At 42.0% G+C, this 27,543-nt stretch overlaps 1 protein-coding gene and 1 long non-coding RNA gene across 2 annotated transcripts; one reads left to right on the top strand and one right to left on the bottom strand.

The window, feature by feature from the left end:
* Positions 1-1,652: 1,652 nt before the first annotated feature.
* On the bottom strand, positions 1,653-19,799 carry LOC113434542 (somatomedin-B and thrombospondin type-1 domain-containing protein-like). Its single transcript, XM_026697782.2, has 5 exons — positions 18,729-19,799; positions 13,978-14,172; positions 10,901-10,979; positions 9,061-9,237; positions 1,653-3,027 (listed from the first exon to the last, which is right to left on the bottom strand). Exons 1-5 carry the CDS (start codon positions 18,961-18,963, stop codon positions 2,910-2,912), a joined length of 804 nt encoding a protein of 267 aa, XP_026553567.1. The 5' UTR covers positions 18,964-19,799; the 3' UTR covers positions 1,653-2,909.
* On the top strand, positions 18,250-26,794 carry LOC148126030 (uncharacterized). Its single transcript, XR_015742699.1, has 2 exons — positions 18,250-18,419; positions 24,731-26,794. It is a non-coding gene; the product is annotated as an uncharacterized LOC148126030 (long non-coding RNA).
* Positions 26,795-27,543: the final 749 nt, after the last annotated feature.

Below are 27,543 nucleotides of genomic sequence, written 5' to 3' on the forward strand. Positions count from 1 at the left end.
TAGAACTCAATTCCTGCCCTGTAGCCTAAAGATAAGATGTGTACCCTTTATTCAGAGTAAATCCAACCTGGTCGTAATGACACTTGGGGAGATGGTCCACTGAATAGCCAGCACTGACTGCTGGTATGTCATATCTGCTCGATAATAATGTATTATACCTATGGTTTAATAAATATGCCAGTCTGGCTTCTTTGGAAAAAAAAGCAGGTGTTCACCTTGCCATTCCGTCTATCAATTATTTTATGTAACACCAGCTTAATGTGAAGTAGAGATATGGGGCAAGCATTGGTTTGGGATAGAATGGGAATTTCTAGAATTGAACATCCTTATCTGATACTTAGATCTCAAAATAGACTCGAGATTTTCGTTATGTACTATCCAACCCACTATTTTACAATGTCATTGGCATAAAGGATAGAAGTGAACCTAAGAAGGATGGGTCAAGGACCTCTCTTTTGCTATTATCTCTTGGATGTCAATCAATATTTTATACTGGATATCATATATGGACACGCCTCATATAATGTCTGAGTAGCACCATCACTTGAGACCTTCAAGAAGAGATTGGTCTGCCATTTGTCAGAAATGGTGTAGGGTCTCCTGCTTGGGTGGGGGGTTGGACTAGATGACCTATAAGGTCCCTTCCAACTCTGATTATCTGTTTTCTGTTTACAAAGTTAGCATATTGCCCCCAACAATCTGGATCTCCATTTTACTGAACTTGGAAGGATGGAAAGCTGAGTCAATCTTGAGCTGGTCAGGATTGAACTTTTGACAGTGGGCAGAGTCAATTTGTAGTAGTAGATTCTAACCACAGTGCCACAGAGTATATATAGGAAACAATTTTAACTGGAGAAAAGTGGCAGCAAATTTCAATCCAGCAAGAGGCCTGCAATGTAATCATGATCATCATTGAATTCTAGGATCCCTAGCCATAATTTATGTTTTAACTGAATAATCCCACTCAAATATTACTAACAGAGCACATACATTTGTTTATATAAAGCACTTCATCAAAAAAAAAAAATCAGGTTTCCAGTTTCTTAAACTCTTTAATCTGATACTGTCATAATTTTGGAGAGGAATGGACAACTTCTTTCAGGGAGGTTGTTCTGTCTTGGAGCCCTTTGAGAGATACTGCAGCCATGGGTGATGACACCAAGGAGCCTATTTTCATAATGCCATGATGACCCAGTGGTAAGAGTGCAGTATTGCAGGCTACTTCTGCTGCCTGCCGGTTGCCTGCAATTTGGCAGTTCAAATCTCACCAGGTTCAAGGTTGACTCAGCCTTCCATCCTTCCGTCTGAGATGGGTAAAATGAGGATCCAAATTGTTGGGGGCAATATGCTGACTTTGTAAACCACTTAGAGAGGGCTGTAAAGCACTATAAAGCAGTATATATGTCTAAGTGCTATTACTATAAGAGGAACTTAAGACCCTCTTACAAAGAACCAAAAAGATCTCAACATGTTGTCCAACTTATTTGCAGCTAATTGCCTCATCCCTACCCTAGAGCATCCCCACATGTCAATGAGTGAAAAGCCAAGCTAGTCTACAGAGACATCTGAATTCTACCTTGATCAGACAAATCAAAAGATGCCTTATTTTCTTATTCATCAAAATCAAAGGAAGACACAAGGAAGCATAGAGATTCAAAACACAAGAATCCATTAAACAACAATATCCACAAGTGGGCTTCCCAGTGGAAGAAACTGTGAAGAAGTGCATCTACAGGTTAGTCATTCTTGTAAGCAATTTTCCCAATATAAATTGCCTCCCTAAAGCTGCCATTAACCTTCTAGGGACCACATCAATCATTACTGTCCAATTGCCAATATTTCTTTGGCTTTTTGTTTTGTGCAGAAACTTAAGGAAGGAGACCTTAAGGAATGAAAAACTAACCAGCATATTTTCCAGTTTCACAAAAATGAAGCAGATGACTTTAAAATATACAGGGTTAGCTCAGATTGTCAGTTTAGTTGAGTACATGCAGAAGAATTATGAAATTCTGTATGAAAGTACAAATCCTGAAATCTATTGCTGGTGCAAATTGTATGAAAATATGGATATTGGAACTACAGTATACAGTATATTCAGCGATTGCAATTTAAATATAAAAGGGGACTGCCATGAAACGAAAAGTTACATGCCTGGAAATCATTTCCAACAATCTACAGCTTCCGTGATTACAGTAGGCACTAAAAGTTCCAAGTATAGCTTGGCAGCAGTCATAAAATCTAAAAACTTTTGAAACATAAGGGAAGGAGATTCTTGGGAAGCTGAATCCTGTGATAAGTATCACAGAGTGCTTTATCTCTGCACATAACATAAACCATCCTGTACTAATTTCAAGAAATGTTACCAAAATTCCTTAAGCTCAGGCTTTGATACAAGATTTAGGAGATTATAAAAGTCTGTGGATGGACATAGAACAGAAAGATTAGATCACGTTTGCTCTTCTTTGACTGTCTCCAGGTTCACTGCAGCTGTCTTAGGCAGATAAGCTTTGTCGAAATGGAAGAAGTTGATAAACTCAGAAAGAGAACTTGGTGAGCAATATGTGAAGACTAGCTCAACTTGAAATATTTTAATTTTCAGAGGCAACTGCTTTGTGCACCTTGAGGATGATCCAAATTGAGCAGTGAGACAAGGTTATCCATCTGCATTCATCAGAGTCTGCCTTCAGATCAAAACCTTACGATCCTGGCTCTCTCTTACAGTGGTTCCTCTTTAAATGCTGCTATTCAATATACTTGGAAACATAAAATATTGGGAGTGAGAGGTAGGGCTTTGGACATTGGAAGAATGTTGAAAAGTCCATGCAGCAGGTTGTACCTTATTCCCTGAATTTCTGTAAATGAAGACTACAGTAGTGATAAAATCAACGTCGGTGGCATTATATGAAAAGTCAGATGAACAAAAAGCTGTGAACTGAAGGACAAGTGCAAGTATCCCTCTGACGAACCCTCTTCCAGGTTCCTCTACATCTCGGATTCCCCACAGCTTGCCAGTGCAGTAGCTGGTTCCTGTAAAACAAAACAAAGCATGCCATGAAGTGGTATTTTCATTTCTCCAAGGACAGAAGGATAAGAGGGCTATTGAATACCAGACAGCAACTGCCAACAAAAGCAGACAATAGTGGGCTTGATCCCAAAGGTGATTTTTTTTTCAAGAGGCAACTGGACTTTCTGGTTTGTCTTGGCAGACGTTTTGCTTCTCATCCAAGCGTTTCTCTTCAGAGCTGAAGAAGTTTCTTGGATGAGAAGCGAAACGTCTTCAAAGAAAAACCAGAAAGTTCAGTTGCCTCTTGAAAAAAAGCACCTTTGAGAAAACTGTGACTTGGATGACTGAGAATCTCCATAGACATTTAGTCGTCTTGATGTTTGTCAACCTTGGCAACTTTAAGATGAGTGGACTTCAACTCCCAGAATTCCCCCACCAGCATAGCTAGTGGGGGAATTCTGGGAGTTGAAGTCCACCCATCTTAAAGTTACCAAGGATGAGAAAACACTGGTGTACATGTCTGGCTTTTTGCAAGTTAAGGATTCTGAATCAGATCCTTTATATTCCTAGTAACATAGAAGGTTTTGCAATCCAATTGCAGAAATATATGATGAAGAAATCTTGGATGCAAAACTAATTTTTCTCTGACCCTACTTTATCAAGGTAGTATGTGCAGACTGGCAATTAATCTGTCGCAAATCTGGACAGCGATGGTGGCAGGTTATTCCTAGACAAGCATTTCCTTCCTTCCTTCTTTCCCCAGATGTATGCACATGAACATATGTTGCAAACCTGCATTCCATAACTCTCATATCTTCCTGCAAATCCTAAGGAACAACTAATCTTTGCAAGCAAGATACACTGGCTTTTCTAACACATGCTTTTTGCAAATCTCAGTACTGCTTAATCAGTCCTGAACCTTCCAGTAGCATTTCATTAAAAAAAAAACCATCCTAAATTTTACTCCTTCACTTTAAAGGCTGCCTGTTTTAAGTACCCAAAGATCTATGGTATACAAATTGATTGCAGTTTTTAGAATCAATTTCTTAAGCCCGTATGTACTGAATAAATTGATCAGGCACAAAATGAACTTAAGAGTTAATTTGTCCAAGGCGCTAAAAATGTGAAGTATCTGTGTGATGCTGAAGGAGTATTTATTTCTGTAAACCATGGGTTTCTCCAAACTGTTTTTTTGGCTCCGGTCCTATTCCCATCCATCACCTAAGTTTGCCATTAAATAGGAAGAGGAAATCTCACAGCCATTCTATCCTTTCACAGAATTCTTTGAATAGATGAATGATCTTCAGAGCGTGTTCTCCTCTCACCCTCCATTCTATCTTCTCAACTGTTCTATCTTCTCAAATGATCATGGCAGAGAGATCTTCATGTCACCATATCCCCTAGTAGATTTGATCAATGTCTCTAAGTCTATTTCAGGAAGAAACAAGAAGGATAGGAATATTGACAGATGTCTCCAGTTGCACCAAATGAAACCTCGGGAGGCATTCCAGACATGGCTCTGCTGATTCAACAAAACATTGCAGCCATAACTCGCATGCGAATTAAGCTAGTTGACATCCTGAAGCCATGAAGCCATTCAGAACTGAGAAACTATTTCCCTGGAGGTGAAACTGTAGTAGTTCAACAGTATTACACTTTCTTGTTTGTTTGTTTTTAGGGAGCAAAAGAAGAGGAACGTATCCAAACAGCAAAAAATTAATGAACCTTGAATATTTGTTCGTCTTATAGAAAAAAGAAATAAAAACTCATGGGAATAATTGAGGCAGGCATATTCTGTGCCTCTTTGTCTGCATCTGGGTGACTCAAAAAATTGTGTGGCCCTTAGACACTCCAAAAACTGTCCTCAAGCTCACTGAATATTTATTAATGCATTCAGTCTAACTTAATTAATCACATTTAATTTTTTTCTCCTGACTTATCTGAAACATAATCCCCAATAGGGTAGTCAGAGGCCCATGACCTTCAGTATGAAAAAAAATAGCATATTCCTGGTATAAAGGCTTTGGATTCAAGGAACAAAGGAAGAATGAGAAGAAAGGGGATATTCCAATCTTCCCCAATCATTGCACATTCCAGATATTGGTGATCTCCAATTCCTAGAATTCCCAACCTGTACAGCCATTACTGAGAATTCTGGGAACTGAAATTCACACACCTGGAAGGCACCTAGACTAAGAGATATTAATCCACACTCTTCAGAGATTCCAGCTGCAAACAAAAGTACAAATAACAAAGAACATTAAGCCATTAAATGGAATGAAGTAATTCAGAAATCTAAGGTTTCTCTTTCAAAGTTGTTCAGATAATTAGAAATTGACCCAGGTGGGAGAATTTCACCTTAATTAAAAATAGATAATGTTTAATTTAGAAAAACTGCTTCTCAAATGAACTCTTAAATGATCAAAAATTGTTTTAACATCAACATTTAGGCCAGTAGTGTTGCTGCCATAAAGTATCGCAAACTATAAAAAGACAAGAACAGGAGAGGAAACAGAAGCTGAATTGTTCCAAGGTTTGTTCTAAAAATTTCAGCACGTACCTTTCTAAAGGCAACTACTACTTATAAGGCCCATGATTACAACCAATGTTTGGCCTTTCTTTCCCCCTCCCTCGCTCCTCCATTCTACTATGTAAGATCTCCAGGTATGGAGCTGCATATATAAGCAGGAATCTACAGAAAAACATATGAAGGATCCGTAGTTGGTCCAAGTGCTTAGTGGTGGGCAAGACAGCCGGGGAAAAAATGGGATAGTGAAGGCAAGGGGGGTTATGGTTAGCATTGTGGAAGGGATTGTGGTGGGATTCAAAAAATTTTAACTACTGGTTCTGTGGGTGTGGCTTGGTGAGCGTGGCAGGGGAAGGATACTGTAAAATCTCCAATCAGAGGGGGGTATTTGCTGGTTCTCTGAACTGCTCAAAATTTCCACTACCGGTTCTCCAGAACTGGTCAGAACCTGCTGAATACCACTTCTGGAATGGTGACTGTATGTTAAGGCTGTCCTGAGCCTACTGGTGAGAATCGTGAACTTGTGAGATACCCCCATTTGATCTTAATTTTGCTCTGACAAAATCACCAAAGAAAGGAAAAGATAAAGGAGAAGGAAAACAACCATCACCACAGCCATGGGACAAGTGGCTCAGCAAGACGGGAGAGAGTAGTCCTGCAGTCGGCCAATTGAAAGCCAGCAGTTCTTTGACGCCCACCCCTTCCGCATGCAATCTAGACTGTCTGCATAAGAGGAGGTCTTCTTCCAGGTAAATCCTGCCTCAGCCTGGCATCAAGATGGAGAGTCCATTGTGAAAACATGTCCTCAATAAACAGTCCAAGGGAAAAGAAACTGTATGAATCACACTTTAGTTTGTCAAGAAAGAGTTGGCACAAAGTTCTAATCTGCACACATGAAAAAAAGTATCAGCAGGTTTACATAAACGTTTCAAAAACGAGGGAGGAAATACTGTACAAAAGAATGATGCTTGCAAAATTTGTTTGGTACACATTATTAAAATAACTGCTCTAATTTCTGCTTTCAAAAGTAACACAGAGATACATGGACACTTCCGGTTGTAAGGCTTCGGCGGCGGCAGGAATCCGCTTCTCTGCGGGTCCCTGCTGCGCTCGCCGTCAAGGTACCCCCGATCCAACTGGATTTGGGGGTTGTCGCTACCCTGAAGGGGCAGCGGAAGACAGAGGAGATCCGAGCAGGGGTCTGGGGACATCGCACCCCCCTTCCCCAGCCGGCTAGACTCCTTTTTCCCGAGACGGATGAGCGGCTGTCTCGGCAGCCATAAAGGATTCTTCAACCGGACAAGTTTGTGCAGGAGGAAGACTTAGAAGGAGAAGTTTTCTTGGCTAAACCACAACATGATGTTATTTTTAAAACACCCTGGAAACCTGACTTTGGATTGATTCATTTGTTTCCAAAAGAATTTGTAACATCGGCGAAAGTGCTGAAGGAAAGCTCACTCCCCCTCCCTACGGAGAAAGCAAAGGAGCATAGAAAAACCTGCTCTCTAAAGGTAAAAATAAGCTCTTTGTTATAAGTGGGAAGGGGAGGACTAAAAAAAAAAAAATTTTTTTTTTTCCTCTAAACTTTGCTGGAGGAGACGCCTTGAAGATTACAAGACTATTAATTAATGGAAATACGGCTTTTAAAATATATCTGGGATTTTGCCTCTGGAGAAAAAACTGTAAAGAGAAGAAAAGGAAAAAAGTTTTGCTTGTTTGGATTGTTTGATAACTCTGACATTTGGAAATTACTTCAAGATTGAAAGCATCTGGGTTGTTGTTGTTGTTTTTTTAAAAAAAACTTATAATGGTACCACCGGTTGATGAACTGAAAATGGAATATGAAAAATTAAAAGAAAGACAACAAAAGTAACACAGAGATACATGTGTAGTTGTCTCTTCATTCTTGCCCATTTTCAATTTTTCTAATTCATTGCTTAATTTGTTTTATCAAAATGCACGCAACAGGTTTTCCCAACCTGGTTCTTTTCAGATGGGTTAGACTATAATTCAGAGAATTCCCAGTTCGTATGGCCAAAACCTCAGCTTAACAAAAAGTTCTCTTTGTGATAGGCAAGATTCACTCATCCTTGCAAGCCATCTCCAGACAGAACAAATGAAATACAATATTCGTACATTTATGGAAGTTTGAGACCTTCTCCTAACAGTCTGAAATTCTCCATTTTCAGTTTCACCTTATCTCATATATTTATTTCTGGGCAGAACATAATTATATCAGGCTTTAACTTTCATTTGCATTTTTACTATATTTTATAGCTTCAGCTGACGGTTATACTTGCTCCTATTGGTCTCTATCGAAATAATTTTGCAGCTGTGTACTGAAACCATGCGTGCAGAAAATGCTTACTCTTCTTGTTTAATACAAATAAATAAATTGTATTTGATGGGCTTTAGTTTTGTACTAAGCACATCTATTGCTTCTAATAGACATATTTCATGTATAAAGCAAAATGTATTTCAAGTCCTGAACAAGGCAACTTAAGTTCATTAGCAGTGAAAGTCCAGAGGGAATTAAGCAGTTAACTGCTGTACATTATGGACTACTATAGATGAGAGCTCATAATAAAAGTGTTCTAGGAAACAGGGAGTCCCCTGTAGTGCTAGTAATTTATGTTGCTAAGCGCTGAGGTCCTAAAGTGAGATGTTGCATGACTGCAGCGACTGCAATCCTAATTGTTCCAATTGTTAACTGAGAAGTGCAGGTTGCTATGCGAGTACTGGCCTTGGTCTCTCCCAGCTTGAGCCTCATTAAGATTAGGGTCTGTCCAACTCTCCCCGTTCACCTATTTCCCCTCTGTCTCTATCCAGAACCCTGCAGCTCTGGGGGTGACTTGACATGCCCTAGGAAGCTGCAGCCACCCCAGTTTCATCCATGGTCAACCTCATCACACTGCACTCTGGCCACCCCAGTTGACCTTTGATGTCTCATGGCTCCCTTGCTGTCTTCTTGAGGCATGACTAATTCACAAATACATGTTATTAGTAGCTACTATTTGGGGTATCAATGGGGGAGAGGTTTTAAAAATCAAAATGATGGCCACAATCAAAACCCCATTGGTTTTTTTTTACACGTATAAAAAGAGTGAAGCTTTGATTGCATGGTTCTACCCACTCAACCTTTTGACCTCCGCAACTGATGGCCCAGCTACTGCAGCAAGATCTGATGGCATGGCTTGTTCATCATATCCTCTCATATCAACTCAGATACATTGCTTTATTGGTGTCAAGACCAAGGAATCTGTCACCCAATGTAGGTTAAACAGGTTTTGCTTTTGCATTTATGAAAAAGCCCATATTATAGCATAACAAATTTAACACCTTTTTTGTGATAGCATCTTCAGAAGCTCCAGCACAGAACCATAGGACATGTGCAATAACAACCCCTCTAATAGTTATCCAGGACTTTTCAATCTCACTCTTATATTATTTTATTCTTGCAATGTAAAATGAATTTGAAATGATCCAGTACACATTTTCCCACTAAGTAAAAGACATAATTGATTCTTACTTCTTAGCTCCGCTCCCATCCCCAGAGCAGTGTAGACTTTTGTGATCTAGGGCTGGATGTTGACATTCCACACACACTGTGTGCCCTTCACTGAGATATTTCATCCAATGAGTGTAGGAACTGTTCCCATGTAGGCAGCCTTTTGTGATGGCCATGAGCTGGAACTCAACACAATACCTGTCATAGAAAAGATCAAAGAAGTGGCCATTTGGAAACCAGAATGCCTCTTCATCTCACCCAGCTAATCTTATTTGGGCTCTGAAGTTAAGCAAGTTCAGGTTGTTAACCCTTGGAGGAAATAAAACCAAGGAATTGTAGGATTGAAAAGTCAACTGAGAATTTGGAAAAAAAATATCCTCAAAAAAGATATTGGCAGAACAGATTTGTAGTGTTGTCAAAAAAACCTGCATGGACATGTTAATGTGGTTACCGGGAAAGTAGGACATATTTAACTTTGTGCTATTCCAGTTATTGATTAACGCGACAGGGGAAACTCCCTGCCCTAGTAGTAGCTGGTTGCCCTTGTGAGAAAAAAAACGAAAGACTAAAAAAGTTTTGAATTTGATCCCCAGGACTCTTTTGCTTTTCTTCAGTAAATCTCATAGTATTCAATGGAAATTCAGTACAAGAAAAATGGGTGATGGGCTGCAATCTTAGGTGTACAGTAATTCATACAGTAATACAGTAAGCCTACAGAAATTCACACAAAGAGCAAAGCTGCTTCTACTTTAGACTGCAGGTGTAGTCATATGTTTGAAGAAAAACTGTGCATATAAAAACTATGGACCACAGAGATTTTTTTGCATACTTTCCCCAACGTTTACCTGCATGTGGCCAGGTAATCCTGCTGATTCATCTTTATCCTGCAATGACACAATCTAAGGACCACTTTACTTCCAGCTGTGCTTACTGTATCCATGCCACGTATTAGATGATAAAGTAATCCTTCTTGGTGGGTCCTATATTTAAAGTCTTCTTTTCAGTTGCCAGGGATCTAAAACCATTTTCAGTAACATACTATATAGTAAGCAGGGTTAAGTTAATTTTTTTTTTCATTACAACCCTATAATTCCCTTTTTTTCAGGGCGGAGTCAGGGAAACTGAATGGAGCTGAATGTTTAATGCCCTTCCCGACGCCTACGCAGAGTTTGCAGCAGATATGTACTTTTTGCACCGTGATAGAGAAACTTCTGCCGCTGCCTAGGATTGAACTCTCAACCATCCAAGAAGGAGGTGAGCATCTTCACCTGTAGGCCACCACACTGCTCTTTAATTTAAATTTTAATAATGACTGAAAATTATGCCATACTGGTCATTAAGCAGGTTATATGTGAACACGCACAATTTTATGACTTTTTTGTGGCGGTGGTGGTTAAGTGAACCACCAAGGTTGTTAAGTGAATGCAGTGGTCATTAAGCCACTGTCCTCCATGGGTGGTTTTTGCCAGAAACCAAAACTGAACTCTGGTTTCTGGCAAAAAAAATAATAAATCGCATAATTGCAGGATGTTGCAAAAAGCCATAAATGCGGGCCAGTTGCCAAGCGCCAAAATTGTGGTCACTTGGCCAAGGGGGCTGTTGGAACTTCAAATTTAGGTCATAAGTAACCCTGGGAAGATGCATTGTAACTCTGAATGGTCGCTGGTTGTAAATGGAGGACTACCTATAGTAGAAGGAGTGGGACCGAGACGCAGAATTAGAGTTAGGGACATTCTCTTGAGACTATAAAGTCTCTCCCAGTGTCGAGATTGTTAACTACAGTGTTATTGTTGACCATGAAAGACAATGCAACTAAAGGAGGCAAAACAATAGATTCTTAATGCCGAAATACAGAACTTACCCAACTCTTTCTCTCCCGCTGAGTACAGCACGTTTTCTCCTTGCTTTCCCATAGCCTCCGGTGGTTATTAATGCTGGGACTGATTACATGAAGGGGAGGGGAGAAAAAAGCCCACAATAACCACAGTCAGTGAAAACTGAACCCTCAAACTCATTTACATCAGCAAAATAGCGAAGACTGGGAGGCTGATGGAGTTTAATGCCTTGTTGTTGTTTGCAAGTGGGAAACCAAAGATACGTTTTCTCCCATAATTCCAGATCACAAATAATTATTCACCAACTGCAGAATTGGGAAATCATCATACCGTTTCTTTCTTGTTGGAACAGGCCTGTTTGTTATCATTCTAGCATGGAAGGAAGCTATTTTAATAATCCACCATAGTTCGGTAGGAAGAAATGCAACCCATTTGAATTGATCACCAAATAATTTTTGTTTAGGCCTCAACCGTGTTTTGTTTTTTTAAGGAAAAAAATAGTTCACTGTAACTAATTAACCCTTTTAACACAGACTAGAAAAAAACCATTTTGATTGTTTCTCATAAAGTGAAGCCTATTTGGACCAGCTAAGGAACATCACTGCTTTTAGTTGCACCAAATTCTTCAGCAGGAGACCCATTTGCTCTTCTTCCTGAGATAGATGTCATGGATTCTGCTGATATAGAGGTACAACCAGGGATGGGATTCAAAATTTTTAACAACTGGTTCTGTGGGCGTGGCTTAAATGATGGGTGTGGCTTGGTGGTCATGTGACCGGGTGGATGTAGCTTGGTGGTCATGTTATTGGCTGGGTGTGACCAACTCAATATCACATCGAGGCACGTATCTCCTCGCCTGGCCTCTTGTGACTGTGGGGATGCTGCAACAGTCTTAAGTGTGAAAAATGGTCATAAGTCACTTTTTCAGTGCCATTGTAACTTTGAATGGTCACTCCACACAAGCAAAGTACCAGCAAAGGAGAGGAAAAAAATTCCAGAGAAGGTCCTGAGATAGGAAGTCTAGTCCTGCCAAAAATGTAATAAGGGTTAACGGAGAGGCCATTTCTGTAAGCAACACCAGAATGTTTCCTTCCTACCTTCCTTACAGGATTAGGCCAGTAATTTCTTCTAACAACCAGTTCTCTGAACTGCTTAGAATGTTAACAACCAGTTCTAGTGAATAGGTGTGAACTGGTAGAATCCCAGGCCTGGGTACAACTGCCTATCCATTTTCTGGGTGTTTTTCTAGGGGATCTCCACTGATACTTTAGGACAGGGGTGGGATGCAAATATTTTTTACTACCGGTTCTGTGGGCATGGCTAGGTGGGCATGGCCACATGACTGGGTGGGCATGGCTCTTCCTCTTTTTTTTGCAGCACCCCTCCCCCATGCGCCATTTTTTTTTGCCTTCTAGGCCTCAGGGAAGCCTCCTGGGAGGAAGGGGTGCATGGTGTGTGTGTGTGCTGTACTCCATTTTTTAGAACATCATTAGAACAGCTGATCATTGGAAGGGGAAAAAAAGAAAGAAAGAAATACCGGTTCGGCTGAACCAGTAGCTGGTTTTTAACTCCCAGTTAATCTGAACAATAACATTTTTTACTACCAGTTTGTCCGAACTGGTAGAATACCACCACTGCTTTAGAAACCAATTCAAGGTTTCTTAGCTGCCTTGATACAAGTATTTCCATATGCCTGTGATGAGAAACCTCTGCACCTCCAGCTGTTGCAGACCTATAATTCCCAACAGCCTTGAGATGCAAAGACAAAGTTGTGATGCATGTAACCATCAATATCTGAAGAGGCACTCTGTCCTGAGCATATGCCATTGGCCCAACGTATCTTGCAGAAAATACTATTGATGTTGTAAAGCTTCAAAACCGAGTATGGATCTGAATCCTTTATTATCATAAATCATTAACTGGAGAAATCAGACAGGCAGTAACCTTCTCCCTCCACAAGAAGGGAGATCTTCCTTCTTGGATGGAAGATCCCTTCGTGGATCTGTTAAACTGGTTTATCCCTTAAGAATTTAATGGATCCCAACGGACTCCACAAAAATTGAGAAGTCTAAAGTCCAGCCTGTTCTTTGGTTCATCAAAGAACTGGAAGTGATAAGATGAATAAGCTGAAGTTCAAATGCTGATGGAAATGATGCTTCATTTTGATTACAACCAAATATGCATAAGGGTACAATACCATTCCTATTTTGGCTAATTAATTCGTGTCAATATAACAGCCATAGCTTTCTCAGCATACCTTCTAAAATGCTAGAACAGATCATAAAAATATGTATGAGTGAGAATGTTCCATTTATCATCTAGTCCAACCCCTCCCTCTCTTCACACCAGAATGCAATGAATCACCTTCAGCAGGTAATCATTTAACCTCCTTGAAAACTTCCAATGGGGAGAAACCAGGGCTGCTCTAGATAAATGATTCCACTGCTTAACAGCTCTTACCATTAATAAATTATTTCTGATAGTCAGCCAGTATCTCCTTTCTTTTCATTCTTTTTCTTTGTCCTTGTCCTATTCTTGGTCTGATCACTCTTGCATGAATAACCTTTTAAGATACTGCACTTCACTATTTAAGAGCAGCAACTCTTGACTGGATTCTGCCCAATTTGTTCCTAAGCTTGGTAGGAAAGCATCCAGCTACTTGGAGGTTCTTTCTACCTGATCATAGAGGCCTTTCACAATAATAATGCTGATTCTGGTAGGGCTAATCTCAAAGGCAGTTGCCCTTTGCTGGAAACTAAATCCTAAAGTGAGAGCAAAATTATACTTAATATTGCTTTTTTTATGCACCTGGGAAAGTCTTGCAATAACATTATGGAAGGTATGTTCCAGCTAAAGCAATTATAGAGTGGGAAATTAGAGCACTGACTGAGTCCACGTTACGTAAGAACCCAAATCTGCCTATCCCTTCTTCCTTATTCCTTCACAGAAATGGACCATGTAACATCCAGCTGTTATTTGAAGCAGTCTCTGTGCTTAGTGGGATCAGATCCATCTCTCAAACTGACCTTTAGTGTTATGCAATATAAAAATAACGGCCATAAAGTTACTTAAAGGAGGATTTGAACTGCCTTCCCCCACTTACGAATGGCGTCCTTGCACAGTGTTCCTTGCTGAGTCCAATACTCCAAACAGCCAGCTTTCTCTTCAAGAGCAGGGCAGGCTTCTCCCCCGTTTCTGGGCTCCTGAGTCACGTGTCTCCTTCGGAGGCGGTAGGTCGCTTTGCAGCGTTCTGCACACCCACTCCATTCACTCCAGTCAGAGACCAGGCAGGAGGCCTCTGCAGAAAGAAGAAGACGTTACTTTTAAAAGTGGAGATCCATTCAGGTGAACATCCCAGAACAGGGGTATCAAACTCAAGGCCTGCGGGTCGAACCCTGGAAACAGCAAAGGACTGGCCCGCAGTGTCTCTGCCAGCAAAAATGGAGCTTGGGAGGCTGCGATGGCCTCCTGCAACCCTCTGCCAGTGAAAATGGACCTCGGGAAGGCTGCATGAGCTCCATTTTCCCTGGCAGAGGGTGAAGGCGGCCGTTGCAGCCTCCCAAGCTCTGTTTTCGCTAGCAGAGCGCTCGGGCCACCACAGGCACCCCAGACACGAATGACATTGAGCTGGCCACGCCCACCCTGGCCACACCTACCCAGCTCCCAGGGTCAAACACAACCCTGATGCGGCCATCAATTAAATCGAATTTGACACCCCTGTCCCAGAAAGAGAATCTCAAATCGTTCTTGCTAAACAAGCATTTGAGCATGTTGTGGTTTATAGGTCATCCCCGAGTTATAACCATTTAGCAATGGTTGAAAGTTGCAACGGCACTGAAAAAGATGATTTACAATCAGTCCTTGCCCTTATGACCATTGCAGCATCCCCACAGTCACATGATCAAAATCTGGACACTTGGCCAAACTGGCGTAGATTTACAATGGTTGCAGTGTCCTGGGACATGTGACTGCCATTTGCAACTTTCCCAGCCAGCTTCTGGCAAACAAAGTCAATGGGGGAAGCCAGATTTGGTTAACAAATGCACAATTCCCTTAATAACTGCAGTTTGTATAACCACAATGAAAAAAAAGCTCATAAAAGTGGGTGCAACTCATTTAACAACTGCCTTGCTTTGCCACAGTGATTCTAGTCACAATTATGGTCATAGATCAAAGACTACCTGTTATTTAGATAGTGTTTTAGAAGCAAGTCTTGAGGATGATAGACTGAACTGCAATGAAAACATCCACAAGTTATAAAGACTTTCTAAATGTCTCTGTTCTGCTGATTTTCCAACCAAAGAATCGGTTGTTTCATTTACAGGAGGAATATTCATAAATGTGATTTCTCAGCTAGAAGATGAAGCACTGCAGTCCGTGTTCATATTTATTACATTGATATCTCTTCTTTTCTGAATTCAAAGCAGTGCACCTTCCTCCAATTTATCCCCCCAACAATCATCCCGCTTGGGTGGGGGGGTTGGACTACATTTGCTTCTCAAAACCCTCCAAAAGTGGTCTTAGTTTAGTGCATGGCACAAATCCAGTCACTGAGATTTGTAAACCAGGGTTGGTTTATTTTTTTAAAAAAAATTATCCACTTTCATGCAAGAACTTAAGGCTTCGCACACAGCCCTGCCTCCTATCTTCCCAGGAACAGCAACTTTGTAAGGCTGATAGGTTGCTGTTCTTACTATCTCCCTTAGCTGCAGGATCAGCCTGTTTTGTGCCCACCTAATTCAGCAAAGCGTATCAGTGCATGATGCCAGAAGGGTTCTTCAGCTAGCTTGTTTCAGAGCCTGATACTGATTACAGCAGAGAGGGAGCAACTGGACCAAAGTCATCGGCTGGCTTCTATGGTTGGGGATTAAACTAGAACTTCGATCTCCTTGTTCCTTCCCTGACATCTTATACTCCATTTCACTGGCTCTGATAACCCAGCCAACTATGGCTGTCAATAAAACTTGCAATACAATAAACCAGGGCTCTGCTTGCATGCACTGTATACAGTTTCAGTGTTTTATAAAGGAAGCTTCTTCTGAAATTTTTCTGCTGAATCCAAAGTAAAGCTCTTGGCAGTGCTAGCTGAGAAGTCTGTACGTTGCAAACCTAAGTAGAGACGATTGGGAAAACTGGGTTAAATCACTTTGATCTTTAGCAAAGCAAGATGACACGGAATTTAAGTGAGTTTGTTTAGAGAATTTTAGAGAGAGAGAGAGAGAGAGAAATCAAATGTAAAGATCACAGGCTATTTTGCAAACAAGCATTCCACTGACCTTTACAAGAAATATTGAGGCCACTGATCTTATTCTACTCCAAAGATTGTGCTATACCAACAGAACACCAGAAGATGGCAGTATTAGAGGATACAATACAGCATTTAAATCAACCTTTGATTGGTTACCAAAAAATAGAGTTCAATAGTTGTAATAAAAAACTAAACAACCAGTGTGGGGAGGAAGAACCATGGAAATTAATTCATTTATAACACTGTTGGTCCATAAATCATTGTTATCATAAAAACTTTCATAAAGTTTTCAATTCCTGCAAGGAATTGAAGGAGAATGCAGTTATAGGAGAATTGCACAGCCAGATTCTGTATTAAGCCTAACCTGAGGCTTCTTTGATTTTATATCTAGCACCAAGATTCCAGCTCTCATGGCCTACCCAATTGTAGTACTATTCACATAGGTCATGCCTATGACTTCCAGAATTCCCAGCATATCTTCAAGGCACCAGATTGGAAGTCTCTCCTAAAGAGCAGCTTCAATAATTATTTTCAGCTAAGCATTTCCCTCTGGGCTGGGGATAATGGGACTTGCAAAACTTTTCTGGAGGGCACAAGAAAATGAGATAAATACTTTGAAGCCAGAGACTTTAATGTCAATGGAAAAAATAAAACACAGGTAGTCCTTGACTTACAACCACAATGGAGCCCAGAATGTATGTTGCTAAGTGAGAAACTTGTTGAGTTTTGCCCTTTTATGACTTTTCTTGCCACAGTTGTTATATGAATCATTGCAGTTGTTAAATTAGTAACATGGTTGTTAAGTAAATCTGGTTTCCCCCATTGACTTTGCTTGTCAGGTCGTAAAAGGGGATCACATGCACCAGTGGCACTACAACTGTCATAAATGTGAGTCAGTTGTCAAGCATCTCCATGCAAATCACGTGCCCATGGGGATGCTGCATCGGTCATAAATCCCTTTCTTCAGTGCTGTTGTACACTTTGAACAGTCCCTAAATAAACTATTGTAAGTCGAGGACTACTGTACCGTATAAAGACAGGCAAAAGAAATATATAGGTAGTCCTTGACTTATGACCAGAATTGAGCCAAAAATTTCCACTGCTAATCAAGACAGTTGTTAAATAAGACTTGTGCCATTTTACAACCTTTCTTGTCACCATTTGCTGTTAAGCCAAGATTGCTCTAAAGCTAAATGCATTCTAACGTGGCCATCATCTGCGAAGATCTGTGGAGTAAAATTCCAGTAAAAGCTGGAATGTCTATATCAGTGATGGCTAACCTTTTGGACATTGTGTGCCGAAAGTGTATGCTTGCACACGCTTGTGCACACACACATGCCTATACCCATAATGCAATGCACGTGTGACCCCCGCCGCACTCCTCCTGTTCCTCCGCGTATTCATACATGACCCCCTGCGCTACCACTGCCCCCTGCGCATACACATGTGAGCCCCCATCCTCCCGACCCCAATGTGCATGCACACGCATCTCCCACACCCTGCCCCCCTGTGCATGTGCAGCAGATACCCCAAAAATCAGCTGGCTGGTGGGAGGTGTGTGGGAGGTCTACTGCATGCGCAGTAGAACTGAGGTGGGGGTGACAGTTCGCGGGCCGGAAGAGATGGCTCTGTGTGTGTGTACCACTTCCGGGTCTATATACTGCCTTCCAGTAAATGTTAGATCCTAACAACTGCCTAGATTAGCCCCTGAAGCTTTTTGGTGATGTGCAGTTAATCCTCAATTTACAACCCTTTGTTTAGTGACCGTCCAAAGTTACAATGCAACTGAAAAAAATAAGTGGTCCTTGCACTTATGACCGTTGTAGCATCTCCATGGGCATGGTGAGTATTAAACACTCTTGGAAGGCACAACTGAAAATCTCCCATTTTTAACCCAGGGGCCAATGGCGCAGGATGACAAAATAAGCAATCTCTCTGTAAGCATTAGCTGTTGCCTATTCCAGTCAGCTCCCATCTTGACTCAGCTGCTCCTTTTGTGTGGCGACTGTGAGGATCTAACATTGCAAAACAAAAACCACAAAAGAAAGTTCACTTTCCTAGGTCATTCTCCCCTGACTTTGTCCTTTCAGATATTACACGTAGATATTATTAATCCGTTCCTGGATTTCTCCGCTGCTCAGGGATTCTGGGAGTGACAAGCTGGGCAAACTTAGAAATTTTCTGACAGTGAGAGTAATCAAGCCATGGAACAGAAGTTGCCTTCAGAAGTTGTGGGAACTTCATCCCTGGAATCTTTCAAGAAGAGGCTGGGCTGCCATCTGTCAGAAATGGTGTAGGTAAGGTCTGCTGGGAGGGTTGGGGAGGGGTTGGACTAGATGACCTACCAGGTCCCTTCCAACTCTGCTCATCTGTATGTAACTGGCATAGTTGCCAGGCCACTCGCAGCAGTGGAGCCTCCAAGGCGCAGCAGCCGCTACCGTAGCGCGGGCGAGAGAAGCGGAGACGAAAGAGCTCCGAAGAAAAAAAGAGCGTAGGGAGAAGCAGGCGGGGACCAGCCTTTCGCCCTCCAGGCCCGCTTTACCTGGCGAGCTCCGTGCCGGCCCTCCCGCCCGCTCCCACCCACCCCGGGCCGCGGGGAGACGCACCTGAGCAGAAGTGCCGATAGTCGCTGCAGCAATCCAGGGTGGAAAGGCAAGCCTGGTCGCAATAGCAGAGCCCGTAGGATCCGTCGGGTCTCCAACCGGCGCTCGCGCACTCCATGCTCCTGCCCGAACAGCAGCGTCCCAGCTTGGCACAGCCGCCCGCCGCTCCCGCCGAGGCCAGCAGGGCGGAGAAGAGCAGAGCGGCCGCCAGGCTCCGGGAGCCGCAGGTCCCCGGCATGGCTGGCCGGGCCGCTTGGAAAAGGAAAGCCGGAGAGAAGATAGAAATCGGGCCGAGGGTTGCAGTTCAGCGCCTAGCACCACCTTCTTGCCGGCGAGCAACCCGCCTTGAGGCACAGCTGACGTAAGAGTGGGCGCCCCGGCCCCGCCAAAAAAAGCAGCGCCTTCCAAGTTGCCGCTGCCCCAGCGCTGAGGGAATCCGCCGAAAGAATGCTAAGCCTAGTGACAGTGGAAGTGGATTTCCCGCGGTTTCGGCCAACAAATCTCAAAGCAGCAGCCCCGAAAAGTTCGGATAGCGCCAGCAGTTGCTTTTCCGAGCCACACACACCCTCAGCCAGTTCCCTGCGCAACCTTAGCGGGCCGGCTGCGCCCACCCGGTTGAGGATCCACGCAAGAAAAGGGCCGAACCTTTGGTCTTTGGACTTCGAGCTCCTTGACTAGCCTGCGATCGCTGCAGACGAAACCCTGCCCGAGGCGGCGGGAGGGATCCCCGCCTATATAAGCTTTTCTGCGAATTCAGCTTCAGGCGCGCCTAAAGGAATCGAGTCGGTCGACGCCTTCCAGTCACCTGCTGGACTGGAAGGAAGCTGTTACTCTAAAGGAAGGCATGTTTGCCAAGGGAGGCAGAGAACTTTGCAAGGGATTTTCTTTTGACTTGGGACGCTGCCAGCCAGGGGATCCACATTAACGAACTTCCCTCTAATTTCGGGAGGTTGGCGGAGAAGCGAGCTCGTGTAAAATTGCAGGCACTGGTTGCTGCGCCCCATGCTCGGTAACGAGGCTGATGAGTATAGCGCCCTCTTACCGTTTTCTTGCTGGAGAAGTTAAGGAATGCAAGCCGAGTTTTTGCCAGGCTGTGTTTCCCTTCCAACTGGGAGAGGCTCCAACTACTCTTCGGGGTGTGGGAAGAAAGGCTACCAGGTGACTGGGGGGGGCGGGGAGGGGGGGGGAAGGTGTGCTGAAGAAATATGGCATGTGGGACTGTTTCCCTGATAAATGCTAATAATCCAGGGTTTCAAACTAGCTTGCAGGGGCATCCATGTGTGGATGGTGTGAGTGGGTGTGAAACAAGTTAAAAAATCAGCCACAACTCTAACTCTTATTTTATGAGTGTCCATGCAAGGAAAAAAAGATGGTTTTCCGAACCTTGGATTATGATTGTTAGCTTGACTGTTTATACACACACACACACAACCTACTAGCCTGATTGACTAGTTACAGGAGCAGAAGAGGGCACATGGTGAAGGAGGTGTTACTGTACCACTGTAGGGTTATCCAGAACTGTCTGCATTGCTGCATTCTGCATCATTTGCAGCTTCTGAATATTCTTCAAGGGTAGCCCCGTGTAGAGTGCATTGCAGTTATCCAAACAAGAAGTGATCAGGGAATAAGGGACTGAATGCTCATTAACCCATATGCAGAAGGAGCCTGCATAAGAGGTAGCCAACACTTTGCATTGTGGGCAGTGGTGGATTAAGGCTCACTGGTGCCCTAAGCACTGACAAATCTTGGTGCCCTCCTCCTTTGCACATACTGTACAAACGATGCCAAGCTTAGGCTACATAAAAGTTTTTGTGGTGCCCCCTTTGGGCCAGGTATCCTAAAATAACATCTCAAAAATAACACAAAAACTAAAGCATGAATCAAGGTCTCAGAATGCCTTCAACTTAGCTTTGCTGTTTTATTAGTCACAGTTTAAATTCAAAAAGTAGATAAGGAAGCAAAACGTATTGATGAGAGTTCCAAGGCAAACCAAGATAATTAATCACACATTCCAGGAAGATAACTGGGGAGAGTCAATGGGAAGAACGCCAGCAAAGATAAACCTCATCCAAGGAAAGCACTCATTTGACTCCAGTGTCTGTGAACACGCAGTTCCAAACTCTTATACAGAGCTCACAGCTGCAACCCATGAAGAGGATCATGGCCCTCTCCTCCCGAGTAGACCTCACTTTTCCCTGACCCTCTCCTCCCTGCGTGCCCTAGGATGGGTAGGGAATGGGTCTGGATCCTCCTCTGATTGCTCAGCTGGCCTCTGCTCTTCCCCAGCCTCCTCCACAACCTCTGGAGCCACACTTCCACTCCCTGTTGGCTGTTCCTCCTCTTCCTCAGAGTCCGTCTCCACCAGGGGCATAACAACGTGCTTAGTCTGCTTAATGGTTAATGCACCACTGATTGTGGGCAGGACTCTGCTAAATCGTGATGCCCCACCTGAAATGGTCACAGAGGGAAAAGACAGGCCTGATGTAACCTAAGGGATTAATAGCAACTGGGCAGATGCCATCTCCAGACTACACCATCAACCACATCATTGACTAAACCAGTAGATCTTAAAACCGCTTGACCCAATTACCCCTTTTTCCCAGTCTCCACAAAAAAAGCCAGACTCTGTTGTTCTATGCAATTAGCTCAGCAGTGACAGTTCCCAATTGGATCCTTGACTCACAAACAAGCAATTATTGTACAGATTGATCCATTATCCCAGAATATGCCCCCAAAGTAGCTTCAGATTAACCTTTCAGAGCCTGGAGGCTAAGTGGGAATTATGGGGTTGAAATCCAAAGGCTCTGGATGGTACCAGCTTAAGGACAGCCGCCATAAAAGATATGTCAGTGTGTTGTTTTTTTTAGCATATGCAATTTTGGAGATCTGTTCATAGGATCTAAAATGGTAAATTATGTTGTAAGCAAAGTCAATGGAGAAGATGGCAGGGAAGATCGCAAGTTGCTCCAGTAAGCTTCCCTTGCTGTTTTTCAAGCTTTCATATTCCATAGCAGCACCCCCACACTCCATACTGCACACCTACGCTCCATACTGTCCCATGGCTTCCATTGACACCCTCAAGACCCTCCCACAAACCCACTACCTAATGCCCTCCTGTGGCAGCCCCCTCCATATCCTCCTATCCAGTGGTGGTATTCAATTTTTTTTTACTACTGGTTCTGTGGGCGTGGCTTGGGGGGCGTGGTATAGCTTGGTTGGTGTGGTGTGGCTTGGTGGGCATGGCATGGTGGGCGTGGCATGAGAAGGAGACTGCAAAATCTCCATTCCCTCCCCACTCCTGGGGGAAGGAGACTGTAAAATCCCTACTCCCTCCCCACCCCATCCCATTAACCTGCTTTCCAGCTCCATTCTCCTGTGCAGGACAACCAAAGAAGATCCAGCCGGTCAGCTGGGACTCAGGAGGCAGAGAATAGATGGGGGTGGGGCCTGCCAGAGGTGGTATTTGTCGGTTCTCCGAACTACTCAAAATTTCTGCTACCGGTTCTCCAGAACTGGTCAGAACCTGCTGAATACCACCTCTGTTCTAGTCTGTAGGTGCCAATCTTCTGCTTTGATTGCATCCATTTTCACCTCGCCTCTTACCCATGCCATGCTCAGAGGACATATCACAAATCATTATGTGATCTTCAGGCCAAGGCAGGTTTATTCAGTCATGAACTAACTGGCAGAAAATTCAGCATGTTAATGACACCCTGCCCCAAGACATGTTAATCACTAAGAGATGTTTTTATAAAAATTGATAAAGTGGTAACAACTTTCTCATTGACTTTCCAATGGTATCACGTTGAACCCTGAGGGAAGTTAAGAGACGAAAGATACTTATTCATATTACCCATCAGATTTGTTCTTACATACTCGTTCAAAACCATGCAATTAGTACATAGTGTAATTTTCTCAGCAAGACTGTACACCATTGTCTTAATTTCTGTATGGAACCTATTGGCATCTCCTTATAGTTTTTTTGTTGTTGTTACTCTTGGTTCAAATGAAGCATATTCAAGTTTTTCTAATAAATAGTCTGTACAAGACTTGGAGCTTGAACAACTGATCATTGAATATAGCAAATATTAAAACAGCCAAATATTTTTAAAGACCTATCTGATTAAGTAAATCAGCTACCTCTGTTGTTGATCTGAAACTTCTATCAGTCCATATTTAAAAAGAGGAAAAATTATTTTAATAATATATTGAGAATGTATTCAGTTTAAAATTGTAGAAATTGTTTTTTCCCACCACCCGTACAAATCAAAACCTTTCTCTGAATTTTAATTTTAACCTTTTGTAGGCCCTATGACAGTGCTCTAAAAGAATTTTAGTGCTCACTTAATTATTTTCTTATATAGAAAGGCAGAGCTGTGCAGCTGTCATTTTATATCAGTCATAAAGACTTTGGTTAAGTTGATGAGTGAAGCAGCTGTCAGGATTCTCCATGCTGCCAATGTGAATATTTTGAACACATCTCATTCAGTGTTATTGGGCTGACTGAAATTTTGAAAGAGTGCTTCAATTATTATGATTATTAGTATCCACCATTTGACATACTTTATTTCTTGGTAGTATTAATTGTGGGATGTTGTAATTATTCTCAGCAACTATTTTATGTTACTCATGTTTTATTTTGTTTGAACTGATAGTAGCCCAGAGACCTGTATATGAGATGAATGATCATATACATATAATAAGCAACTCAAGAAATAAAATTATTCAGCCTAAAAATTGTTTATTGTACTTTTTTATTTTCTTTTTTGTTTCAAAGTTTATAGGCTTCCTTCAATGGGCAGACAAATGGAATATAATAAAGTAGTAACTGCAACTTGTTGGCTAACTCTTTGTCCAAAACGTGTTTGAGAATTCAAGAGAATCACTGTTCAAAACTATGTACCTTTACTAATACAACATACAGATATATAGAGAAGGGAGGAAAACAAAATAATTCTTCAGGTGACTTCTTTATTTAGACCTTTTCAAATAGGCAGGAATTTGGACTTAAATAAGCAATAAATAAAAATGAATAGCTTTCAGGGAACCCCAAATCTTAGCAGCTAGAACACACAATAATATTTCCTTTTGGGTAAGTGCAGGTGGTAAAGGAATTATCCATAGACCTTTTGCCAAAAGAACAAGATGAGATTTCTTAATTAAATCCAGTTGAAAAGCCTCCTTCCTGTAATTGTCCTGCTCAATCATATTAGTTTGACGGTCAGAGAGGTATGTCATAGAAAATGAGTCTTGGTTAGCTTAAAGAAAAATATTTATTAGAACATAAATGTTTGTGATCAGAGTGTTTTATAACTTATGTATGGAGAGGGTGCCTCAATTTTCACATTTAATATACTTATAGGTTACACATATTAATTCAAATTAGTACATTTTTTTACATAGGTATAAAAAGTATAAGAGTTGGATGTCTCTGGATATTCTCAATCATTCAGGTCATGGTTGTCCAAAGCATGCTTTTTCCAAAAGACAACTGGACTTTCTTCGGTTATTTTTCTTCTTCTTTGAAAACGTCTTACTTTTCATCCCAGAAGTTTGAACTGAAGAAGTTTCTTGGATGTGAAGCGAAATGTTTTCAAAGGGAAAAAAACCCCAAGAAAGTCCAGTTGCTTTTTGAAAAAAGCACTTTTGTAACAGTTGGAGTTAAACAGCAATGATTCTTTAACAGTGCAATTAACACTTAATGCAATTAACACATTTAACATTTTTTTAAAAACCAAATTTCTCGCCTTTCAGGCCTAAGCAGATGAAATTTACATTTTTTTTAATCAGTTGCAAAAGTGCATCAGAATTGGACACTGAAATGTTGCTAGCTTCATGTCCCTAAAACAAAACTGAGACAGTCTATGGAGATTCTCAGTCTCCAGGTGGTGGTTATCCCAAGGGTGCTTTTTTTAAAGGCTAGATTTTCTGACAGCTGTGATTTAATTTGAGCATATCTCCCAGTTTTTGTCCAATAATACATTAAAAATCTTATTTTGTTACAGGAAAGGAGATCAGCTCAGTTTACCAAGAGCTACAAGCAAGCTTCGGTAGTGGCATTCCCTAGAAAAAAAAGATACTTATTTGCTGATACCTCACCAAGCACTTTAATCTGATCATCTGGCAATGGGAAACTTTAGTGCCAGTCCCTGCTGAGAAGTCTTTTTCTGTCTTAATTAAGAATGCTGCATAGTGGTGGAATTGCTTTTGACCCAGTTCCCAATCGTTCTCACTCCAGTGTCTTTTGTTAAATGATTTGGCTGGAAGATCCTGGCAGTTGGGGATTGATAGAAAGGAACAATTATTCTCACTTTTACTGCGGCTGGAATCTGCGATTGTTAATTGTCCTTTGCTGGCTGCACCAGCAGAATTGTTGGGGTGCTCCAGGCAAGATGTTCACGCAATATCCTGAATTCATATTGGCAGGAACAGGAGAAACCTACCTGGAAACACATGCTCAGCATGATGCATGAATGTCTGCAGTTGTTTGAGCTTGTCCAAAATGCATTAGGTTATACAAATAAGGAACAGTTGCCATACCATATGGATTTTTAATTCTCATTCGTTTTTGGTTTTGTTTTCAAATTACTGCAACTTCACACTGAAGATCTGGAACATAGAATGCCTGTGGTTTCACAGTATGAGGGAGTTTATGGTCTGGTGCGGAAGGAAGATGAAAATGGAAATAAAATATTTCATAAGTCCAATGCCCTCCAGATGGCCTACAATTTCTGTCAGTCTCATTCCTGGAACTTCAACTTCTTCTAAAAACCAAAACAACTAAAAACTCTTTGACTTTGTTTTCTAGAGATGTGAAGGAGAGCTTCCAACATGCTCATCAACAAAGGCCAAATTGAATGACCTTTACCTGACTTGAAGATAGACGGGTCCTTTCTGTTTGAGATCCAGCAAGGCTGAGAAGAAAGAAGAAAGGGCCAATGCATACTGAGATCAGGGCAGCCACCTCTTTTTGTTGTTCAGTTGTTAAGTCATGTCCGACTCTTTGCAACCGCATGGACCGTACCATGCCAGCCCCCCCCCCTGAATGTTCACAGGGAAGCCACCTAATAACACCTGAACAAATTTGCTTACATCTTCACCAAATAAAGGTTCCTTTCTTACTGTCCCCAACGTGATTCCCAGCAGTTCCACAGACACCTCCCTTAGCATCTACAAGACCTTCCCATCAGTGGTGGGATTCAAAAAATTTTAGTACCATTGCTGCGGGTGTGGCATTGCTTGGTGGGTGTGGCAGGGGAAGGATACTGCAAATTCTCCATTCCCTCCCCTCTCCTGGGAGGAGGTTACTGCAAAATCCAGTCCCTCCCAATCCCGCTAACCTGCTTTCTAGCTCTGTTCTCCTGTCCAGGGCAACAAAAGAAGACACAGCCAATCAGCTGGGACCCGGGAGGCTGAGAATAGATGGAGGCGGGGCCAGTCAGAAGTGGTATTTGCCGGTTCTCCAAACTATTTAAAATTTCTGCTACCAGTTCTCCAGAACTGGTCAGAACCTGCTGAATACCATCTCTGCTTCCCATATTTAAATAATAGCCTAATTCTTTTATTTATATATTTAATAAAGGAAAATGGAGAGAAACATGTGCCAGTTGGAGACAGTGGAGATCGTAGTCGCGATGGGTTGGACACAGTTTGTCTTCTGAGCAGTCACTTGGGGAATAATAAAAACTCTCTCCTCTCCATCATCAACAAGTCTATTTGTGCATGGCCTAGGACTTGGAGGGTCTGTGGATCCTAGGTCTTTATGCCATCTGCAGGCCTCAATTGCACCCCTTTTCTATATGGAATATGTTACTCTTTTTTAATCAGGCTTTGCCTGGGGCCCCCTCAGAGGCCTTCTACATTGTGGGTGGCTAACTGGCTACAGAAGATCCCACCTCCAGTCCTCCCATCATCTTAGTATTCACTTTTCTAGTCAATTATTTTTATTTTAATGCTTCTGTTGTCCTTTTTTAAAAACTTTTTATCATATTGTAAGCTGCCAAGAATTGGTGGTATCAGTGAGTTAAGTAACATAGAAATGTAATAAATAAATAAATGGTCAAAGGATATTTCGGCTCTTATCTTTCTGAACCAGTTTTCTGTATTTCCTCTTCAGGAATCTTTTCATTGTGGATATACAGTACAGCTTTTAAATGCCAATTAAATTTGTTGTTGTTAGTCACGAAGTTGTTGTGCAACCCATCGCGACCCCATGGACAACATTCCTCCAGGCCTTCCTGTCCTTTATCATCCCCCCAAAGTCCATTTAAGCTCACGCAGACTGCTTCAGTGACTCCATCCAGCTACCTCATTCTCTGTCATCCCTTTCTTCTATTGCCCTCAATCTTTCCCAGATATGGTTCTTCTTCAGTGAGTCCTTCCTTCTCATTAGGTGGCCAAAGTATCTGAGTTTCAACTTCAGGATCTGGCCTTCTAAAGAGCAGTCAGTGTTGATCTCCTCTAGGACTGACCAGTTTGATTGCCTTACAGTCCAAGGGACTCGCAGGAATCTTCTCTAGCACCATAATTCAAAGGTCTCAATTATTTGGTGCTCAGCGTTCCTTATAGTCCAACTTTCACAGCCATACATTGCAACTGGGAAACTAATTAAATAGAATCCTAATTTTTCAAAATGGTTTGCAATAGAAAGTAGCAGGTAGTACAAGTATTAAATCACGCATATAAACAGAATTACACTTCTTTGACATCAGCTGGGAAGAAGCCCAAATATATGGAGGCTATAATAAACAAATACTTGTTCTGAACATGGAATAACTTAGCCCCAGAGCATTTCTCCTTCACTGGCATTTTAACAACT

This window comes from Pseudonaja textilis, chromosome 3 (assembly GCF_049901715.1).
Source record: "Pseudonaja textilis isolate UNSWEBS1 chromosome 3, rPseTex1.2, whole genome shotgun sequence".
NCBI lineage: Eukaryota > Metazoa > Chordata > Lepidosauria > Squamata > Elapidae > Pseudonaja > Pseudonaja textilis.

Excerpts from the sequence above, each read along its gene's own strand:
- LOC113434542 (XM_026697782.2), bottom strand. The coding sequence starts at position 18,963 with ATGCCGGGGACCTGCGGCTCCCGGAGCCTGGCGGCCGCTCTGCTCTTC. Across the intron at positions 10,980-13,977 it reads ACTGTGCAAGGACGCCATTC|TCCCAGCATTAATAACCACC; the intron begins GTAAGTGGGGGA and ends TCATGTAATCAG. Across the intron at positions 9,238-10,900 it reads AGCGGGAGAGAAAGAGTTGG|GTATTGTGTTGAGTTCCAGC; the intron begins GTAAGTTCTGTA and ends TTTCTATGACAG.